The sequence below is a fragment of the Quercus robur genome, chromosome 3 (genome assembly GCF_932294415.1).
Source record: "Quercus robur chromosome 3, dhQueRobu3.1, whole genome shotgun sequence".
NCBI lineage: Eukaryota > Viridiplantae > Streptophyta > Magnoliopsida > Fagales > Fagaceae > Quercus > Quercus robur.
Window position 1 is genome coordinate 8,922,277 of NC_065536.1, and position 22,643 is coordinate 8,944,919.

Below are 22,643 nucleotides of genomic sequence, written 5' to 3' on the forward strand. Positions count from 1 at the left end.
AGCGGATTGCATGGTTTTTGAGGGAGGAGCCCCCTGTTGATAAGTGCTCTCTGTCAATATTTTTTTTTTTTGTCTGATGAATATCATTATTTGGAATTGTAGGGGTGCTTTGAAGCCCTCTTTTCAAAGTCGTGTTAGAGATCTTGTCCATTTTCATAACCCAGCCATTTTGGTGGTGATGGAAACTCGATTAGGTGGAGAAAGAGCAAGGGAGATTACGGACAGGCTTCCTTTTGATGGTGCAGTTCATACGGACACAATTGGTTTTGCGGGTGGTCTTTGGGTGTTGTGGAATTCTGATAGAGTTGAGGTTTCTCATCTGTCCAGCACGGAGCAAGAAGTGCATATGGCGGTTAAGGTACGATTTTCTGATGCTAGTTGGTTATTATCTGCTGTGTATGCTAGTCCTAGGAGTGCTGAAAGGCAGGTTTTGTGGGGTAATCTTATGCGTGTGGCAGAGATCCATAATTTGCCTTGGATCATAGCAGGGGATTTTAATGAGCCACTCCTAGGGGAGGATAAATTTGGGGGTAAGGCAGTGAGTGTGAATAGGTCCTTATTGTTCAAGGAATGTTTGGATAAATGTAGCATGATGGACATTGGGTTTTAGGGTCCTCGTTTCACTTGGACGAACAGAAGGGAAGTCCAAGCTTTGATTCAAGAAAGAATTGACCGGTTTTTTGTCAATCCTAGTTGGTGCATGCTGTATCCTGATGCTAGAGTTACTCACCTTACTAGGAGTCACTCGGACCATTGTCCAGTTTTGCTCGAGATGACGCCTAGAGCAATCAATGGGAGGAAGAGGCTTTTTAGATTCCAGTCTTGTTGGTTGCTAGACCCTTCTTTCCCAAATGTTGTTTCTCAAGCGTGGAGAGATAGTTTAGTAGATGCTATTGGAAACTTTACTATAGAAGCTTCTGCTTGGAATAAAGGCAAGTTTGGGAATATTTTTGCAAAGAAGAAGAATTTGTTGGCCAGAATTAATGGTATTCAGAGGGCAGTAGCTTTGAAACCCTCGAATTTTTTGTTGAACCTCGAAAATGATCTTCTTAAGGAGCTCGACTCAGTCCTTAATCAAGAGGAGGAATTTTGGGCTCTTAAATCCAGGGTGAATTGGATGATTCAGGGTGATCGAAACACAGCTTTTTATCATGTTTCCACGTTGGTAAGAAGGAAGAGGAACCAGATTTTGGCAATTAAAGATAATGTTGGGGAGTGGATAAATGAAGAAGATTCGGTAAAGGAGTTCATTAGGAAGGGCTTTATTGGGATTTATTCAACATCGCTGGCCAATGCTTCAAGAATAAATCCCACCTTGTCTCACTCGCAGCCTAGACTATCTGATGTGGAGAGGGATATTATCAGTGGGGTTGCTTCTGAGGAGGAAATTAGGAATGCTATGTGGTCCTTAAAGCCTTTTAAGGCTCCTGGTCCAGATGAGCTTCATGCGGGGTTTTTCCAGAAGTTTTGGCCTGTGGTGGGGGGGATCGGTGATAGAGGAAGTGAAGAGGATTTTTGTGGAGAGGGTAATGCCTGATTTTCTGAACCGAACCCACATTGCCTTGATTCCAAAGATCCAAGGCCCTGAAACTTTGGGAAATTACCGGCCTATAAGTTTGTGCAACACTGTGTACAAAGTGGTTACGAAGATTATTGTGGCTAGATTAAGGCCTTTTCTGGATAATCTCATCTCTCCTTTGCAATCGGCTTTTGTTCCCGGCAGGAAGGGAATGGATAATGTTATTATAGCTCAGGAGCTTATTCATTCTTTAGGGAGAAAGAAGGGTAAAGTTGGGTATTTAGCAGTTAAAATAGATTTGGAAAAGGCGTATGATAAGCTTGAGTGGAGCTTCATTAGAGAGATGCTCATTAAGGCAAATTTTCCTTCAGACATTAAAGATATCATTATGAGTTGTGTTTCTACGGTGTCCACTTCTATTTTGTTTAATGGTGAAGCCTTAGAGCCGATTCTTCCTTCTAGGGGAATAAGGCAGGGAGACCCTCTTTCCCCTTACCTGTTCATTCTCTGTATGGAGTTTCTTGGCCAGCTTATTGAAGAAAAATGCAATGCTAAGCTTTGGTGTCCTGTTAAGGCTTCCCAAGGGGGGCCGGCTTTCTCTCATTTGATGTTTGCGGATGATATAATGCTTTTTGCTAAAGCGGATGGTGTTAATTGTTCAGCCATAAGAGATGTGTTAGATGAGTTTTGTGCTGTGTCGGGTCAAACAGTTAGTGATTCCAAATCGAGAGTCTATTTCTCTCCTAATGTGGATAGAGACACTAGGGAGGCTTTGTGTGATATTCTGGGCTTTGCTTCCACTCCCACTCTTGGAAAGTATCTTGGGTTTCCCTTGAAACATCCCGGCTCTTCTTCCCAAGACTACAACTTTTTCTTGATAGAGTTAAACAAAAGCTTTCGGGGTGGAAAGCCAACATGTTATCTCTGGCTGGTCGGTCTGTGCTCATTCAAGCCTCTTCAGCTGCTATTCCTTCCTATATTATGCAATGTGTTCAGTTGCCTAGCAGAATTTTGGAGGGTCTTGATAGAGTGAATCGCAATTTCTTGTGGGGGTCTACCGACATAGCAAAAAAAATCCACTGGGTTGGTTGGGACAAGGTAACGAAGTCTAGAGATGAAGGGGGCCTTGGTTTACAATCAGCTAAGGGGAGGAATTCTGCTCTTCTAGCAAAGCTGAACTGGAAGTTCCATACTGAAGGTGAAGCTCCTTGGAATCAGGTTTTGAAGATGAAGTACCTTAGTCAAAGAAGGAGGGCTGCTATTAATCCAAATAAACTCCCCTGCTCTTCAGTTTGGGCAGCAATGAAGAGAGGAATGGAAACATTTCAGAAGGGTTGTAGGTGGACAGTGGGGAGGAATAGTAGTTTGAACTTTTGGTTTGATCATTGGTTGACTGGAGGCCCGCTTAGACAGCTTATTCAAGGTCCTCTTACTCAAGAAGCAAGTCTTTTGGAAATCAAAGACATTTTGGTGGATTCGGGATGGGATTGGGGGAAAATTCCTTTTGAGCTTCCGGATGTGTTCAAACAGATGATTCAAGCTACTCCTACTGCTGTTGTGTCAAGAGGAGGTGACAAGTTGGTTTGGGCTGATTCTCCAAAAGGTACTTTTGATCTTAGTAGTGCTTATAGGATTGCTATGGGTAAGGAAAACATTTGCCTGTCCCTTGTGAAGTGGGTATGGAAGGCAGATACTTTGCCTAGAATCAAAACTTTCCTGTGGTTGTGTTTCCATAATAGCATTGCTGTTAAGGTTTGCCTTGAAAAAAGAGGTGTTGTTCATGAGACTCTTTGTCCCATTTGCCAAGGAGGTTCGGAGACTATTTTGCATGCTCTCCGGGATTGCAATCATATTAAGCACATTTGGAACCAGCTGGGTGTTATGGCCTCTGACCAAGCCTTTTGGACAAGTAACTTACAGGTTTGGCTTGCTTCAAATGGTTCAAAGAGTGGCGTCTTAACTGCTGCTAACCCCCCTTGGAAAATTGTTTTTCCCTTTGCTGTGTGGAACATTTGGAAGAGTAGGAATAGGCTTGTCTTCAGCAGGAAAACTAGAAGCCCAAAGCTAGCAACTGAGATAGTGAACCAGGCTTTGGAATTTCTTCATTGTGTCGCCTCTCCAAGGGTGCAGGTAGGCAAGGTGGTCAAGAGGATGTGTTGGGAGAGACCTCAGTTGGGTTGGAAGAAACTTAACACTGATGGAGCCTTTAATGGTGATGTTGGGTTGGCTGGCTGTGGAGGCGTTGTTCGTGATGAGAGGGGCCGGTGGGTTAATGGCTTTAGCAAGCGGATTGGGCTATCTAATAGCTTTGAGGCTGAATTGTGGGGGCTTAGGGAGGGGCTGTTGTTATGCTGTGACTTAAATATTTCACATCTTGAGATTGAGCTAGATGCGAAGGCCTTAGTGGATGTCTTAGGCAATCCTTCTTATGTTAACCATGTTATTTCCCCTATCCTGGATGATTGTAGGATGTTGGTTTCTCGCTTCCAACAGGTTCAGATTAAGCATTGCTATAGAGAAGTGAACAGATGTGCTGATAGTCTTGCTAGGCTGAGCTTTACTCTTGATGCTGATTTTTCCTCCTTTCTTAGTCCGCCAGTGGACATTTTTAGTGTTTTTGAGGATGACCTCAATGGGATGTATTTTGACAGGCTGTGTCCTGATCCTTTTGTTTTTTCTTAGTTGTTAATTGAATCGTCTGTTTACCAAAAAAAAAAAAAAAAAAAAAGACAACAGAGCTCATTTTATTTGCAGGTTGTAAACAATATTTTTATTAATTTTGTTTTGGAATGTATTTTCCTTTTTTATTCATTGTATTTTATTCTCTCTTATTATTTGTATTATTATTATTCATTTAAAAAATTGACAAGATAACCTTAACAAAATAGTTAAGTCCATTTTGGTAATTTGCACCAAAAACAGCAATTTTACACCAATGTTATCCAAATGCTCAGTTGACAAAAACACCACTTTTAAAACCCATATTATAAATCACAGTTTTTTAAAACACACATTTTAAAGCAGCTAACCAAACGAACACTACAACTATTACTTGGTCAACTTGTCACAATTTCCTCTTTCTGTCTATTACTTGGTCAACTTGTCACAATTTCCTTTTTCTCTTAGACAGAAAGGTAGTATTATAAGGAGATTATAACCTTTCGATTTCTCCAGAAATGACATACCTTTGATAATAGTGTAATCATCTTATTTGCTTTGGGCACCATACACGAATACTCTAGTAAGGCTTAGTATGTCAAGATAATCACCCATCTTTCATGCTTCTTCATCATAAGCTCTTGAAGGCAATTTCTCTTCATTCATAGAATGCAGATTTGTACCAACCATTGACTCTGGAAGCTTTCATGCAAAGTTTGCCTCTGCACAAAGTTTAACACAAATGATTGCCACAGAATATGTGACTCCTCCAAACCATGTCTGTGATACGAGAGGTAACATCCTGCAGCACCAGAGAAAAGTTATTGTTAATTTTATTCAATTAGTTAATTTGAGGGGGAAAAATCATGCAGCTAGCTATAGCAGATATTATGCTCCCAAATCAATGATCTAGTCATCTCATCTGATTTTAACGGCCTCTGGATGGCCAATGGCATAAAAAAGTTGATAAAGAAAAGTTGGACAATCACTATAAATCCAAACCTACCAAAGTGGAAAGATCAATAATTGATCATATACCAAGAAAGTTCATGATCTTGGATATCCCAATAATTGTTATAATTATTGTTCTTTCCAATTAGCAGGTGATATCTTGGATTTACAATGTTACTTTTGAGAGAGAGAGAGAGAGAGAGAGAGAGAAATCAAACCTAAAGTTTTGTTTGGTAGATGGAGTTGAAAGGATGAGGATGGAGAATTAAAAGAAAAAGATATGTTGGTTGGCATGGGGATAAATTTGTAAAGAATTTCTTCAGTTGATAAGATCATCCAATAATGGTTTTTTTTTTTTTTTTTTTTAATAGAAAGCAACCTGTGGACAATTTACAACCGTAGGTCAGTTGGAACATGTGTAATTTTTAGCCATCAATTGAACTATGATGCAGCAAGCCACAACAGATTAGATAAATTTGTAAAGAACTAATGGGATCTTCAACTAATAAGATCATCCAATAATTTTACTTTTGAATAGAAAGCAGCCAATGGACGATTTACAAGCAGAGGTCAGTTGGAACATATTTGTAATTATGAACCATAAATTAACTATGATGCAGCAAGCTGCAACACAATTTGTTACAACTATAGTACATTACTGATCAATAAATTCGTAATCTAGAAAAAGAATGAAATATTTTTACAAATATTGTAACCTGATCCAGCCAATGAATTGGGCCAAAAACAGGCCATATAACCAATATTTAGGCAAGATGCAAAGGAATTTGAAAAAATTCATCAATTAAACATCATGTAGTCGAGAGGAAACCCAATGAAATCTGACTGTAGTTGAGATCTCTTTGCTTAATGGCATTTTTCCAGCTTACCAAGAGCACACGTAATGTTTACATATTTATATTCATAACTACATGCATATCTATGCGAGGTATGAAGGCCATGTTTCTCTACTTATTAAACTACCCTGTTCATGTAATTCCATGGTACCTTAATGCATCTCACTACTTTGATGAGGTAAAGACGCTGTTTTTTTTCTGGTGTGTGTATGTGTGTGTTGTTGAGATTGCAATCAAAATGCTCACTTGAACAAGCATCAACTAACCTTATGACCTTCAATTCAAGGGAGATGCAGGGCAGCAATCTTCAACTGTATCTTAAAGCAAATTTTGCTTACTTCCCTTGATCCAATATTTTCTTTTGTAAAGTGGAAAAGGATAGGACAACAAAAGAAATGCATTCACGGAAAGCCAATGGCGGATGCATGTGAGGAAAGGATGACCAAAAATTTGATTAAGATGATGCAATCACATGATGTGAATTTTACAGAAACTAACATCTAATGATTCTAATCCTAATATGCATGATCATATTGTCATATGCATGAGCATGTGAATTAACCCATATCATCAAAAATCCCATTTTCATCAGATTATTTATATGAAACTAAATCAGGCCTAGAAATATACCTGCATGCATGGCATCTTTCAAGTGATTTGATGGTAAATTTCCTTCAATAATGTAGACTATTTTGCTGTTTCTTTCTCGTTGGATCAATAGACAAATCTTTTGGATCAAAGACAACCCAAAGGCCAGTAATATGGCCCACGTGCTTGGCAAAACAGTACGTAGGAATCTCTAGATTGAGCTCCATAAAGCCAGGCAATGTTGTAAGGCCAATTTGAGCCCACGGAATTGATACCAACTAAGCAAGGGTCCAGTATTAAATCTAAAGCTAATATTAAATAAATTCCTTCATTACAATATAGAGCAAGCCCACACACAAAAGAAAAGGAGCCAGCAAAGGAAAATAAAAAGGAGAAATAGATTGGAGAGCAACATGGGTTATTAGCATGCATCCATTTGGGCCCACTTAAAGATCTCTCAAATGAGCTTGAAACACTTGTAACTGCGAGATTATTGGGTCCATGATTGATATCATGTGTAATTAAGTGCCGGAACTATCTTTTCTTTCAATTCAATTACACAATAATCCCTTCTCCAAAAAAAAAAAAAAAATTACCATTATTGCAAGATTACCATGATCCTTATATTCAGCAAATTGAAAAAGGAGTTTTTCTTTTGGGTTAGCATTTTTTATTTTTTTATGGAGCTCAATCAACCAAATTGCTATTATGGGGGGAAAAGCCAACACTAGTTCATAATTGATTTTTCTCCCAGCTGAATGCATTTGCATCGACAAGCCATATGCTATATATAGACACACACACACACAATCATTATGAAAAAAAGACAAATAGTTTGTAGGCATATTCACTACATAATAAAAAAGAGTGTTTTGATATAAACTCAAATTCCTACTCTTAAAACAACTATTATTAACTTAAACTAAAATATGAGAGAGAGAGAGAGAGAGAGAGAGAGAAGAATGGTAGGAGAAAAGGTATATAAGTTAAAGGGCAAGACTTTAAGTACAGTATTTAGTTACTGTTCTTTAGGTTCTCCTTTTAAGATTTTGTCATGTGGATTTTTTCTCATGGTATGAAAGTGTATTTTTTAGTTAAGTAGTTATATAGCTGAATCTTAAAATTGGAATCTAAGATATTGTACCTAAATTTTATCCTAAGTTAAATGGGAAATAAAGGGGAGGGGAAGGATTGGCGGAAGAGTAAATGGTAAGATGCAAAATAATGGGAAGAAGGCGAGTAAAAAAAGAGAGGGAAGTGTTTGAGGAATAACAATAGTAAAGTAGAGAATGTGAGAGCAGAAGATTGAAGGAATCATGAATTTGAAATTCGTGATTGATGTGGCACGACAGAAGATTAGTAAACCTAAATGCTAATCCTCAATTATTATATATTGTATAGATTTCTATTTGTTTAATAGACATAGTTTATTTCCAAACCAATTGAGTGGAAAGTTACTCCAATCCATTCATGTGTACTTTTAGTTGCATGATTTTTTTAATGTCACGTTACTTATTTGAATAATTTGTTTAGGTAGTTCTATAAATAATCACATAATGGATTGGATAATAAATTTGTATTTATTTTATTTTATTAAGTAGGCTAGGAGGGGGAAATTCCAACTTTGATCTTGCTCATTGGAGACACTAAGAATTGCTAATCCTCTATTTTTATGTATTGTGTATGTATATATATATATTTTTATATTTAAATTTTTAACCGATAATGAGGCAAGAATGCCGTTGTAAACCTTTTGATTCGCTTTACAGTGTCCATGCACAGTGTGATATTTGATCTGAGATAAAAAAAATGAAAACAAGTTTGATAGTTGATCTTCATGGTGGCATGTGCCTCTAAGCTTGGTCGTTTAAGGGTCTTCCCTAGAATGGTATCTAGTGGGGTTTCCTTTGATATGTATTCGGATATTCCTCATTGTGAATCGTGATTGCACTTTCCCAGAAGCACCGTATTATAAAACTAATTATATATGACAAGTAACAAGTCAATGTTTTTTTTTTTTTTTTTTGTAAAACTAATAACAAGTCAATGTTATAACCAAGTCAAGGTTTCGCCGGTTGGACTACGGCTTTGCCAGGTCAATTTGTATGTCTCAAAATGCCATTAAAGTTCAGAAAGATTAGGTTCAATTTATATTTTCATACCTTCGTTTTTTTTTTTTGGTAAACTGGATATATTATGCAGAAACTAAAGAGAAGAAGAGCTGCTAGTGCAGCGTCTACAATACAAAGTCCCTAGGGCATCGCCTAATTTGGTCCAAAATACAATCAGGGGGATCATCAAAAGAAATAAAATCAACATCCAAATCAGCACCCATTCTGGCAAGAGAGTCAGCACACCGATAAACTTCACGAAAGCAATGTTGGATCCTGTGATGGTATTTTCATACCTTCACTTCTTCATTGTGAGTATACTGCAAAAACTCTTCTGTGGCATTAAGGCGTTAACATTTTATATTATTTGTGTTGTTAACAACTCTTCCTCTTGTTTCACCTGAAGCCTCAGAGGGTAAAGACCAGGGACGATTACCTCGTAATTAAAGTTTAAAGCTGCTATTTATCAGCGAAAGCGGTACGTTTAGACTTCAAAGCATTTTTCTTTTTTTCCATTTGTTCTATTTTTCATTTTTACATGGACCAAACGGATCAAAACATATGTCTAGCAAAAACCTGCTAGATCGTGTTCCTGGGCTAGAAAAAATGTGAAAATTTTCTGCATTGTAAGGTTACCGAGTGGTATACTATTTCATTCTCCATCCATGAAACATCATAAAAACTCAATGGACCAATAGTTTAGTAAATTGAATCTAATTGTTTGATTTAATTTGTTGATTTTGATCCAGCCAGCTTTGATATTGCTTAGGAGTTTAAAATGTTGACAGTTTTATGAAATATGTTGGAATCAAAGTTGTTAATAACCGAGGGCCGTTTCGGTTTTAGTACCCAAGGGAACAAGATGCTTTGATACCAATTAATATAATATACAATTTTAGGTTATCATTTTTTTGAAGTATATATTAATATATGTTTTTATTGAGAAATGCTATATTTAAAACATTTTCATAACAAATCTTAAGTGGTAAGTTGTTATTGGTTATTATGGGTGGATAAAAAAATAATTTAAGTTGTAAATTCAAATTATAACCATAAGGGTAAGTTCCCACTAATAATTTGTTGCCAAGTATTATGAAAATATTATGGATAGAACATTTATTATTTTTATTTATTTTATTTCTATGTTTATAAATGTAGAACTGTAGAAGTTAAAAATCTACATATTTTATAAACCAAATATATTAACTGAGGTTCAATAGTGGAAACATCATGGCTTTTAAATCCTCTTTAATTAATATTTTTTTCTTAGATTGACCATAACACTCAAAAATTCTCTGATACAATTGGTATATGATGACGTTTATTATTTGGTACGTTTTAGGGGTATTTATACCGATTTAGTGATCAAAGTGGTATAATATTTGCAATTTCGGTAACAATAGCTATTTTTTTTTTTTTTTGAGAAAGGTAACAATAGCTATTTTTGATTTCTAATGTTATAACTTTTATATGCGTCCAAGTTTTAATAAGAATGGTAACACAAAGTGTTTGGGCCGTTTGGGGTTTGGAATGCATATATAAGAAAATTTTAAATACGTCCCATTCCAAACCCACCCAATTATCTCACTTATTATCTTACTTTGAGCTGGGTTGAATGAACCAGATTAGGTTAGTTAAACTAAAATTGAATATTTAAAATACTATCTAACTAAAATTTAAAATTAGTATTGATAAAAAAAATTATATTAATAAAAAAATAAATACCGAATTACATAATATTTAAAAGAGAAACATATTTACTTATTATAGAACTCCTAGTTTTTATGTCCATAAAATAATAATAATAAAGGTATTTTAATAATTTAAATATATAAATAGGTTGCGTTTAGTATTTAAGGTCTAAAACTCAAATCGTTCTTGAACCCTAGGGTGTTTAAAAATTTGAACCCAAACCCATTTGGAAAATCTCAACCATTACTATTAAGTGTTAAGTTGGTCTGAAGACCCATTAGGGCCGTTTGGTATAACTTATTATTATTATTTTTTCAGATTTTTGAAAAAAATGGGTTGCTTCAAAAAGCTGTACTTGAAAAATAATAAGATTTGGGAAGCTAAACATTGAAAAAGAAATGTCTCAAAATGGGAAGACTTTTAAGTTGATTGCTTTTGGTTGCATGTAGACCGTTGAGTTAGGAGGATTAAAAAGTGAATTGGGTAAGATGGATCACTCATTCTTTTATATCCTTAGAACTCAAAACTTCAAAAATTATATTTCCTCAAATTTGAGAGGAATTGAAGAGAATGTAATTAAATTTAATGAAATTTTCACTAAGACTCCCAAAATACTAATATACATTTAGATATTTATTTAAAAATAGAGATATAATAGTAACACTGTTATAAAATAATTGGTTTAATTTCTTCTAATATTACTCTAAAATAAGATTACTTATATTCAATATATATATTTTAAATATCAAGATAAAATTACTTAATTTTTTTTTCTTTATTTTTTTTCTTTTATTTTTATTATTTAAATCCATTTTATTCAATTATTTGACGATATATGTACTCTATCCAGTATCCATATCTTTATGAACACAAAGTGTAAAAATCATGGCCCACGTCAGGAAAAAAAAAAAAAAGCTGACTTTTGGGCTTCAGTGTGGTATGGTTCTAACTTATCAGTATTTAACCTTGAATGAGTTTTAGTTTAGCCGATTGGATAACAGTTTTAATGCGCTCTAAGCTGTTCTCCTCTTTTTTATTGGGCTCATGGGCCTTGTTATAAAACACGATGTTTGAAATGATGCTTACTAGAGCATGGAGGGTCAGTAAAATTAAAAGATTGGCGTGTATTGCTAGAATCGAAATTGTGGGTTGTTGTGTCCTGACGCATTTGAGCTGATATTATTATGAACCACCGAAAAGCTGCCGTCCATATGTTTTTAACGAGAGATTAAGGGTTCAATACACAATTATACAACAAATCAATTGATCTAAAAATAAAGAGTGCAGTCATAACAAACAAAGTTACAATCATTATATATTGAATTTAAAAAAAAAAAAAAAAAAAAACCTACTCAAAAGAGCGAGGAATTATTTAAAATATGAGTTTAGTTTGAGATTGTCATTAAACTAAATTATATGTTCATTGTAAGGGCAAGATTTGGGTTCCTAAGCTCAAAAGGTTTTGGATTGAGACCTAAAGAGCCCAATACAATGAATTTGTAGACAGTGGTCTAGAAATTAGGCTTCAGTGAAGTAGACAATACTCACTATGGACTAAAGATGGTAAGGAAGCAAAGAAAAACAATGAAACAACAAGTGCTGGGCAAAGAAATTCTTCTTCGGCAATGTCCGATGAGAGTAGTTCTTCAATATCTATTTCTCTTAAATTGGGTTACAATTATAGACTAGTTCTCAGTGCTACAGTGTTTTTTCACAGATTCTTCGATAATCCCTTGGTAATGGGATTTCTTTCCTTTATATGACCCTCCTTTGCTCTATCTCAACCTTCCACATGTAGATCAAATGACCGGCCCTTATCACTATCCTATCAACACCTTCTTGAAACTTTCAGTGGTAGCTGTAAGGTTGAATCATCAATGTTCAAGTATCACTTCCACATTAATGCAGTCAGAGAGTTAGCTGTAGAGTATTTAATGCGGTTATAGCAATTTTCCCTTAGATATTTCTTACCTTCCCTTGTCTTATTCCTTCCTGATACTTGTCATTTCCATTAGAACTGCCCAGAATGTTGCCGTTGACGACACGTCAGCCCTTCTGACCTCTACTATGTTAAGCCGAGGATGCATTTGTCCTCGGACCACCTTCTTGAACCCTTATGACCAACCACCTTCTTCCATTCACTAGCCCGTACTTCTATATCAATGTTCCCTTGTTCTTGGACTACTAAGCGTTCTCAGACAAGGCCCATGACCCAATATACATTTCTGAGCCTATCCCCCTTACATTCATTCTTAACTTATTTTTGTATCAAACTAGCTCAAACTTTTTTATTAATTAGTATTATTTAGAATTGAAAACTTGATTAACATATTTTTCCTATATATATTAAACAATTCAACTCATTTTTTTTTTTTGGTATATGCTAATAAGTATATGCTAATAATTAATAACTAAATTATAACTAAACTTATAATTTGAGTTAATTAGATAAAATAATTTTCATCTAGATTAATTAAACTTGTTAAAAATTATATATAAATTAACTTCACTATAAAATTGATTATATTATCAATAATTTACAAATAATAAATTAGATCTTATTATCTTATTTACAAATTTATATCTAGGTGACGGCAATCCAAAACCATAATTTTGTCATGCACAAAGATCTTTCATCGTAGGGTGCCAACTTCAACAAAGTGTTGGGAAATTCATTTATTTTTCTGTAGCCTCATTTTCTCAAGCGTATAGAATTTTTATTAAATTAGAACACAATTTACACTGTTTATCTCTCGACCTGTGTCTCTCAGGATCACTTGACTTCATTTTCTAATATTTTTTATTTTATTTGCGATAGAATTTTACTTAGTATAATCTAAGTATATATGCATGTGAAACTCCCTCTTAAAGATTTGAATCCCAACATTTACTCTCCCATACGCCACAAACACTTATACTTATAGAGTAACTATTGCCCCAAAAGTACACGGTGGTACTCGACTTAATATTCTAATTAATCCAGCATAATTTACAATTATTTAGAAAATAAAAAGTTTATAACTTATTTAGTAATCTACCAAGGATAATTTTTCTTGATTCACAACCGTCAAAACTAAACGATACGGTTTAGTTTTTCTTTTTATAATTAATTAATTAATCAAATATCGCGGACTAGACTAACTGGTGATTGGCACGAGAGTCAGACTCTCGGGATTTTGGAACAGTTAGGAAGATTCTAGGTATCGTTTGAATCTTAATAATAATAGGTGTCGTATGTGCTCCATATGGAATGCTCTTAGTGACTCAGCAACAGCTAGGATACTTGGTGTCGAAGATTAGTAATAGCTCATAGCAGTGTGGTGATACAACTTGTTAGAATGTGAAAATATTGGTAAAATTTCTAGTTTATTGGTTTGCATTACTTATATGTGGCTATAATGGCTTCATCATTTACACCCAATGGTGAAGCTAATTTTATATATTTTTTTTCCAGGGTCTAAGCTAAATGTATTAATAATTTTTAGATTCACACACATATTTAGGTATAAATGCCTCTAACATGATTCATTAAGTAATGCATTATTTATTCTTTTTTTTTTTTTGAGAAGGAACCTATTATTTATTCTTCTTACATAAGAAAAACTTTATAAAGTTGGTTTTATATAATTTGAGGCAAGAATATTCTTTCTTTAACTCATGTGTAATTATATATGTACGGCACCGAGACCCCAAAGCCCATACCGGCATTGAGTCCAAGCCCATACAGGCCCTGGGCCCAGGCCCATACCGGTTTTGGATGCAGGCCCAGCGGAAAGGTCCAGTTACCCTACGTCTTTCTTGAAACTGCCTTAACGTGAAAACAAGTTTTGGGGTCTGAGTTCCAACAGACGATCGATTTAGCTTTCCCGGGCAAGCGAATTGGCCGTGTCCGGGAAAGTCATGATATGCACGGGAAACTGGATTGCCGAACATAATCGATCAATCTGGAACCAAGTTCTAAGGTCATAAATGCTGCACCGCCCTCTCACCTAAACATCCATTTTAACCAGATAATATTGGACCTTTAGTAGCACTAACGGTGACTGTAATCATAATCTCCCCACTAACCTTGGCTATAAATAGAAGAAATTGGGGAGAAGAAGGAGTTCAGAAAAATGGAGAGTAAACAATTAAGTGAGAAAGAATAAACTGAGTGTTGCTTTGAGTCTCTCTGCCGAGAACGACCCAAAGTAGGAAATCCTCAAACCCACTACAAATAAGTTGTGAGCCCAAGTAATTTAAGGTCCAGAAGTCTCATACTTGGTTCTTACAATATATTCTTTGAATTTTTAAATCAAGGTTTTTTTTTTGTTTTTTTTTATAAATATTATTAAATGAGTTAAAGATTACAATAAAATATTATTTTATATGCCTTAATATGTACAATGTAATATAAGGGACATATGATGATAAAAAAACTACTTGAATTTTTTTTATATTTAATTATGGATGATAAAGTAGAACATGTTATAAGCTTTTAATCATAAAATCATAACACATTTTATTCTAATACACAAAAAAAAAAAAAAAATCATTCATTCCCACATCCCTAACTCTATAAATACAAAATGAAAAAAAAAAGGTTGGGAAAGAAAAAAAGATTTATTTATATATTTTGAGACTATATACTTTAAATTCTTCTAAAATTAACAAATTATATATGACAAAAAAGTAAATATTAAAAGAAAAAGTACAACAATCCTTTAATTGAGTGTTTGTACATTTAAAAAAAAAAAAAAATTACATATGAGGGAGGGCCAATAAGTATAATTTAAAGTGAAGGGAGTGGGGAGAAATATGCAAAGCCATATATAATATTACTTTTTGACCAATGTTTAGCAATATCGTTGGGTACACATAATGTCGTAATTGTTAAAGTTTGGCCGCCAAGTTTGCCGTGCTCGTGCTCCCTCGCTCTTACTTCAACTCTATATATACCCCCCAGTCTCCACCTGAACTTTCACAGAACAAATCCTAACGAGTTCTTCAATTTCTTTGATCACAAAAACACCTCGTCCTCCATTCCCATCGAATCTTTCCATCTTTGAAATTTTCTTTGATCCAAATCTTCGACTGGAACTGATGGCTTATCCAACTGGACCTGGACCACCTGGTCATGGGATTGTGGGTGCATATCAACACCAAACTGCACCTGCTTATGGCGGATATCCATCTCCACCTGCACCTGCTTATGGCGGTGGATACACATACCTACCTCCACCTGCTTATGGCGGTGGATACACATACCCACCTGCACCGGCTTATTGTGGCGGGTACCCAGCTTTTGTTCCTGCTCCATATGGTCCATATATACCACACACTGCCCCGGCTGCACAGCCAAAGAGTCCTATCATTTCTGGTATTGTGACAGCCGCGATTGAAGCGCTGGCCATAGATGTGTTCAGGGGTGCAGTCACTAATACTTTGTTTGATGATGCTAATTAATTCAATTTCTGATTCTAGTCCCTAGGGTTGTTTAATGTTTTGGGTGATGCTTTATGTTTCGGGATTTTGTTTTTATATTTTGATTGTATATATGTAGGTCTTTCTTATGATTGTTCCTTTGAATTTCTGAGGGTTTGGATGGAGGGAGAGGAGAAAGGAAATATGGTTGAAATATCCTAAAGATCAATTACATTATGTCACTTTCCTCTCTTGTCTTCCCCATCTAAAACCTCCATATTAGGTTTGGGTGAAGTTAAAACTTTTTAGTTTCCATTTGGAAGGTTGTAATATTGTTGGGTACGTATGAAAATAAAAGTATGGTTGTGTTTGTAATTTCTGTTCCGAAGGTTGTTAATTATTTGATTGTTGGTTAATTATGAAATAGAAGTATGGGTTTGTGTTTTGTAATTTCTTTTGGATGTTATATTTGAGAGACAGGATACAGTACTTCAGCTTCTCTAAGCTCTGTAAAATTCATCTTTGTAATTTTTGTTTTGACCTTCGAAGAAAACTTATTTTCTAGGGTTTGTACCTAATTTATTCTTTTATTTATTTAATTAATTAGAAAGAGTTTCGCACTATTTATCCATTCTGTTTTATTATTTTGGATGTTCTCAAATAATTTTCTGGGTATTGAATCCCTGATATGTGTGAAGGGGAATGATGCTAACAATTTTATATGGAATAGATATTGGACTTGTTGGTTTGAGATGTTGGGGGATTTGTTTTCCTTTTTTTTTTTTTTTTAATAATCATTTTCCTTTTCCTTTATGTAATACAATTTTGACGTTTTTGTGAGTTAATTTTTTTTTTTGTGGGGGGGGGGGGGGGGTTAATAGTTAATTTAGGATTTAATTTTAGGTTTAAAATTCTGCAAGGATTCTTTGTAAAACCTTATATATTTATACCCTCCAATTATAAATCATAATTTTTTTTAAAGTGAAAAAGTAGGTAATACCACATTAAACATGATCCTAGCTAGCTAATAATTTAGCCCAACTAATCTTGGCGAAACAAGATTCCAATAATGGGGGAAAAAAAGTGATGCAAGATATCCACCCTTGCCGTGCACCAACACTACCGCTTCTGGCATTTCTTTACGTAATTTGTAGCTTCTATATTATTAAAAAGAAATATTGTGACATATGTGGTTTGGTTTAGGCCGGGGTTATTAATTAAAAGCTTGTCAGTTTGGACAAATTAAGTTGTTATTTTGGATTTGCACTGGGTTTTGGGGAGGGGGGGGGGGTGGGGGGTGGGGGTTGGGGTGTAGAACGTGGCGATCTTAATTGGTTGTTGGGTGAAAGAAAAGGGTCTTCAAGTTTCTTATATATGTTGGTTAATTGTAAAGGTAAAAAACTAAAAATACCAAGCACAAACAAAGTGAAGCAATGGGTATGCCGAAGGAGGTGTGCCCTGGTGGAAAGATGGTGTATATATTGCTCTAGATTTTAGGACCCAAAAAGAAAGAGAGAGAGAGAGAGCAAGATTAAAACCACTAAGCGACTAAACGAGGGTTGTGTTTAATATGAAGTTACCTATTCTTTGATTTGTAAAAGAATCTGATCTAGAGAAAATAGAATCGTACATAATTGGAAATTGTGATGGGTAATTATAAGTTTATATTGTACTAATAATGTAAACTAAGAATTTTCCATTTTCAAATTTATTTAGGTTTTATAAAGAATACTTGTAGAGTTTAAGTCCTTATTAATCCCCAAAAGATAAAAGAATTTAAATCTTTATCTTTATTTAAATGGCTTGAAGTTGGTTGGCCGTTTTCATTAACGTAGACGTGACTTAATTTGGTACTTTCCCTCTGATTTGGATTTTGGACGTACTGAGTTTAGGTAATATACTAATATATTGTCTACAAAAGTAAGAAAAAGACTATATGTGCCGACCAAGAATCTGAAAAATGCTTGCATGAGCTTGGACTAATTGAGCTCTAGCTACCTGTTTTTGGATAGAATCTGCACGCAATACATTGACTGTTAGGAGCGTATATAAGACCTTTTCTACTATATATATGGCACAAAGTCTCTATATTTTTGAACTCACAAAAAGAACTTAGTTTTTTCTTTTTTTTTTTCTTTTTTTCAAATGAATATTTGGTATGTTCAGGGATTTGGTGATGTCCCATGATGCTCTTGAACTTGGTAGCGTGGGGCTTATCTTTTCCATCGTAACTCACAAGTTGTGCCTTGACCAATAACGTTTCTTTTATATGGTTTGCGTTTCGTGCTCAGTTCCGACGAGGTAGGAGGTCTCTAGTCTCTACCGCTGTTGCAGTGACGGTTACGTATGCCCACTCAGCTCAGCGACTACAACTGAAGGTGTTCTTCGTTTGCTGATGCATCAGTCTAACTGTCTAACTAACCTAGACTCTCGCCGCAATAAAATACACAAAGAAATGTCAAACTTAAATAACATAACTACCAGTCATTGTGGTGTGGAAATATGTCTTTTTGGGTATAAAACGACTTCACGGCATACATCAGCAGAACCCATTAAATAAATATCTAGTAGAAATAGCAGGGATAAAAGAGGTTAGCTTCACGGCATACACATCAGCAGAACCCATTAAATAAATGAATAAATAAACCCTAGTCATCAACGCAGACCAAGCATGAAAACAGTAAACATGTATCAGTTTTAAATTTATCAACTTTTTGTTGGTGAACTCAGAAGTAATTAAGGAAACCGTGGAAAGGAAGTAAGGAACATAATTCGCTATGAGTCTTTGTCATATTGGCTGTAATCCTTTCATGCTATATATATATATATGTTTGAAGGAATTTTATGACATTTTTACCTACTCATCTTCATTTCCCGTTGAATGATACAACTACTGGTACACGCTGGTACAGATTCGCCCTTATAGTTCACTTCCCAACCCATGACAAACATAAGGTGCCAGATTAAAGAAGTTCTACGCACCCTATTAATACCAAGATCACATCATTATTTGATTTAGATGATCACCCACTATATAAGCTTTAAATTTTTCTATATAAACAATCCCACGAAGTTATTTATGATGTTAGCTTGTCCAACTAGAGTCGAATCAAGTTGTGAAGTTGAGAACCACTTCTAGTATATAACTTTACTTATACATGTCAAAACCAATAACATAGTCTTAAGAACATAAGGAAAATAGAGAATTCCTATAAAAATAATTAGTTGAAGATGGTTGAATTAAATCTATTGCTTAATAGTACATAAATAATTACAAGCATGTCAAGAATCTAATTCAAGACTCACGCTCATTTCATTAAACTTCTAATAAGAATAGCACTTGTAGCTTTTTTCCCCTCAAAGTTGAATATAATCAAATTGTCACACAATAAAATTAAAATTAACATGAAATTAAATAGTTAAAATTTTCAAACTCTCAGTACAATGTTTTATAGGATTGCCGCATAGAGAAAAATAGAAGAAATCTCTTTTAAATAAAAACTTCTATATTACCTAAATGGATCTTCTTTGAAAACCACATCCCATTTGGTTCACTTAACAGAAACAATTCACCGTAATGTTGAGTACAAACATCATGCACCTCTCCATGGGAAATACATTCTTCTTCATTCCACTTGAAGTTTTTAAAAAATCTGTCGGTTGATAAGCATTCCCAGCTCTTTTTATTTTTATTTTTATTTATTTATTTAAAAGATCCATCTTACAATTCTAGTGGAGTCACAGGTAAAAAAGCTGCCTCTGTCGTCAAGGAAAAGTCTAGGACCATGTAATTTTCACAATTTTTTGCTATAACTGTAACATGACAGAGTGTAATTGGTAAAAAAAAATGATGGATCTATGTGTAAGCTACTCATAATTTGTCGCGTCAGAGTTGTGATAAAAAAATTGTGAAACAATTCGTGGTCCTAAAATTACTCCTATCCTCAGTGACACGGGCAGTGATATCATCAGAAAACTTCCATAGTCGAAAACTTCCATAAGAATATTGCACGGTGCAAATAGTAATTACTCCTTTGAGAGTGAATTTTAAAAAGTGAAAAATGAATTAATGAAGATGATTTAATGATTTTAATTACAAACTCTATCTAAGAATTTCTCTATCTAAGAATTTTTAGAGCATCTTAATCCAAGGCCACAATCGCTGACAGATTGATAAAAACCCCAAAATCACACGTTACAATCATCCATTATGGTAAAAAGGTCACCTAGAAAACTATGCTAGTCTCTCTTTGAACATGAAAATGATATTAGCAAGTGATTCAGATGGAAATATTAAAGCAACTGAAATTGTGATTTATTTCATTTGTTTTATTATGTGTGTGTAATAACACTACTCTAAAGATTAAACCTTAACCTCTCTTCTAGCTACCTCAAGGTCCTCAATAACAACATCGTCAACAAATGTGGGTCCAACTCTATGCGTGCGAGTGATGTATATTAATTGTTCGTTTAGGCCTGGTATGGGTCACTGTATTGTTAAGACAATTGAAGCCCAAATTCAGTATCTGAACTTTCAATATTACGTTTCTCTAAAAAAAAGAACTTTCAATATTAATCCATATGCATTCTAGCCCAAAATTTATCCAATTTCCATATTTTTTTTGTGTGTTCCCGAAAAAGGGAGAAACTCTCGAAAGGTTTAGACAAATCAGCCATATTTTTAAAAAATATATATGAATGGGTGGTATATTAGAACAATAACTTCAATAAAAATGGTTCCTCCCAAGACAAGACCTTTTTTATTTGAAGGGGGAGGGGATCATAGTTATCAGAACCAACTGGACTGATGGTTAAACTTTGAAGCCAATGAACGAACAAAAATTCGGGCCACTATGAAAGAAATACCAGATTAGCAAAAACACTAAATTAAAGTTTAAAACAACAGAAACAGAAGGTGTTTCAGAAAGAAAAAAAAAAAAAAAACCACATGGTTTTCTTTGAACCGTCTAATTTTTTTAATCTTAAGTAATGTGAGGACACGATTTGTAATGACCCGTAATAGTATTGGGTTCGCATGTAAAAAGGCCCAAACAATATCATTTATAGAGCGTGGGTTTGAAAAGTTAGGCCTTAGTCATCAGACGGTGGGTTTTCGTGGTGTTCGTACATAGTTAAATCGTGCTCGCCTTGGGAGTTCTTCTCCCGGAGGTGAGCTGGGAGGCTCTGGTTTTTGGCCATTTTTCCCAGCACCCTCTCTAGATTCCTTCCTTTTCCTTTTATACTCGCCTGTGTTCCTTATCCTTCGTCCACGTGTAGGATCGACTTTTCCCAGACTGATACTTGTCCCATCAGTCCATACCCAGAGTGGTTGGGGGTGGTTGTAAAAGCTGAAGAGTATGGCTCTGTCAGGTGCAGAGTATTGAATGGCAGTAAGGGCAGCTTTCCCTGGTCGTTATACTTTCCAGCGTATCCTTCTCTATTGACCTAGATATTTTACATTTTCTTCCAAGCTGGTCCTATACCGTTTTTGCCCTTCCTTCCGATGAGACCTCGGACATGTCGAGGACTGAATCGTTCTCGGCTGTGTCCCAAGGCTATTTTGTACTTGTATTACCGAGCCTGGGCCATAACCTTCCTCGGCTTGGGCCTTTGGGCCCTAACGAATAAATGGGCCTGGCCCACAAATTATTGGGCCCCACAATAGCCCCTCAAAACCCTGCTGTCCAACCTCTTGGTTGGAGAAGAGGGTTTTGGTAATACCAAGCCTTTATTACGGCTCGTTTAACTCAGCCTTTCATTAATGTTGGCGTTTCTTCATCTACCCAAGAAACGTACCGGTCTACGAAACATTCCTCTGAATTCATTCACAATGCGTTCCTGCCGTTTGGTTATCCAAAACGTGCCTTTAATGATTTCCCTTTACGAGACCATTTAAATTCGACGATTATTGACGGTGTGGGGAAGTGGAACGGGTATATTCTCGTTTACAGATTTTCTTGGAAATCTGAACAGATTAAATACCTTCCGTTTCGCCCTTCATATAAGAAGAAAAAGCAAGAGGTTATTTCTCCTGTACAGAGACCCTTTTAATCCCTCTGAAATCTGAAACCCTTAGCCTCCTCCAGAGTTTACTTTATCCGCTAGTTACACTTTAAATTGTAATACGTTCGAGATAGGAGTAAGTAATGAAGGAACCATACCCTTCCCAGGAATACCATGTTCTTGCGAAGCTAAAAATGGCTCGGTCAGGGCAGGGATGGCAGAGACTCAAGATACCTCTCCTCCTCCTTTCAGCCAAAATCCGAAGCAGGGGTTCGTCGCGTCAAACTTTTGGCGCGATTGAGCTGGGGTTACCCATTATCAGTACCAGCCGCTCTCTTATGAGCATATCTAACATGGCACCAGCGTGTTAGGAGTCAGGACTGACGCAGGGACCAAGTATCCCTGCTTCTTCCTCTCTTCCTTCACTGGTGCCTCCTTTTGCCTCTCTTTCTTCTTCTTTCCACCACCAGATCCATCCTGGTGCTTTTCCTTCTTCCTCTTCTTCTCCTCTCCCACCAAGGAAGGTCCTCCTCTCAATATGGACGTCGATGGGACAGAGTTTGAAAAGACTTGGGAGCAGAGCTTGAAAAGACTTTTGGTTGTTCGTTTTTTTTTTTTTTATTTATTGTTTTTGTAACTTGTAACTTGTTTTCTATATAGGCTTGTTTAAGCCCTTCATTGTACGCTGTAATACCTCTTTATATTAATAAAAATTATCATTTTTTTATGTCATATGTTCTATCTCTTCTTTTTTGGAATGAATATGTCGTAAATAGACGCGTTGCTTTGCGACTTCTCTTTTATTTCTATACTTTGAACGATACTTAGGGCCAAAATCCCAGTTAATAAAAAGATCTTACTTTG

General features: G+C 35.4%; 2 protein-coding genes across 2 annotated transcripts; both read left to right on the forward strand.

The window, feature by feature from the left end:
* Positions 1-772: 772 nt before the first annotated feature.
* On the forward strand, positions 773-1,537 carry LOC126719194 (uncharacterized). The gene has a single exon (XM_050421775.1). The coding sequence runs from the start codon at positions 773-775 to the stop codon at positions 1,535-1,537; it is 765 nt and encodes a 254-aa protein (XP_050277732.1).
* Positions 1,538-15,218: 13,681 nt separating this feature from the next.
* Positions 15,219-16,221, forward strand: LOC126716959 (uncharacterized). Its single transcript, XM_050418029.1, has 2 exons — positions 15,219-15,519; positions 15,553-16,221. The coding sequence occupies exons 1-2, from the start codon at positions 15,456-15,458 to the stop codon at positions 15,816-15,818; spliced, it is 330 nt and encodes a 109-aa protein (XP_050273986.1). The 5' UTR covers positions 15,219-15,455; the 3' UTR covers positions 15,819-16,221.
* The last annotated feature ends 6,422 nt before the right edge of the window (positions 16,222-22,643 follow it).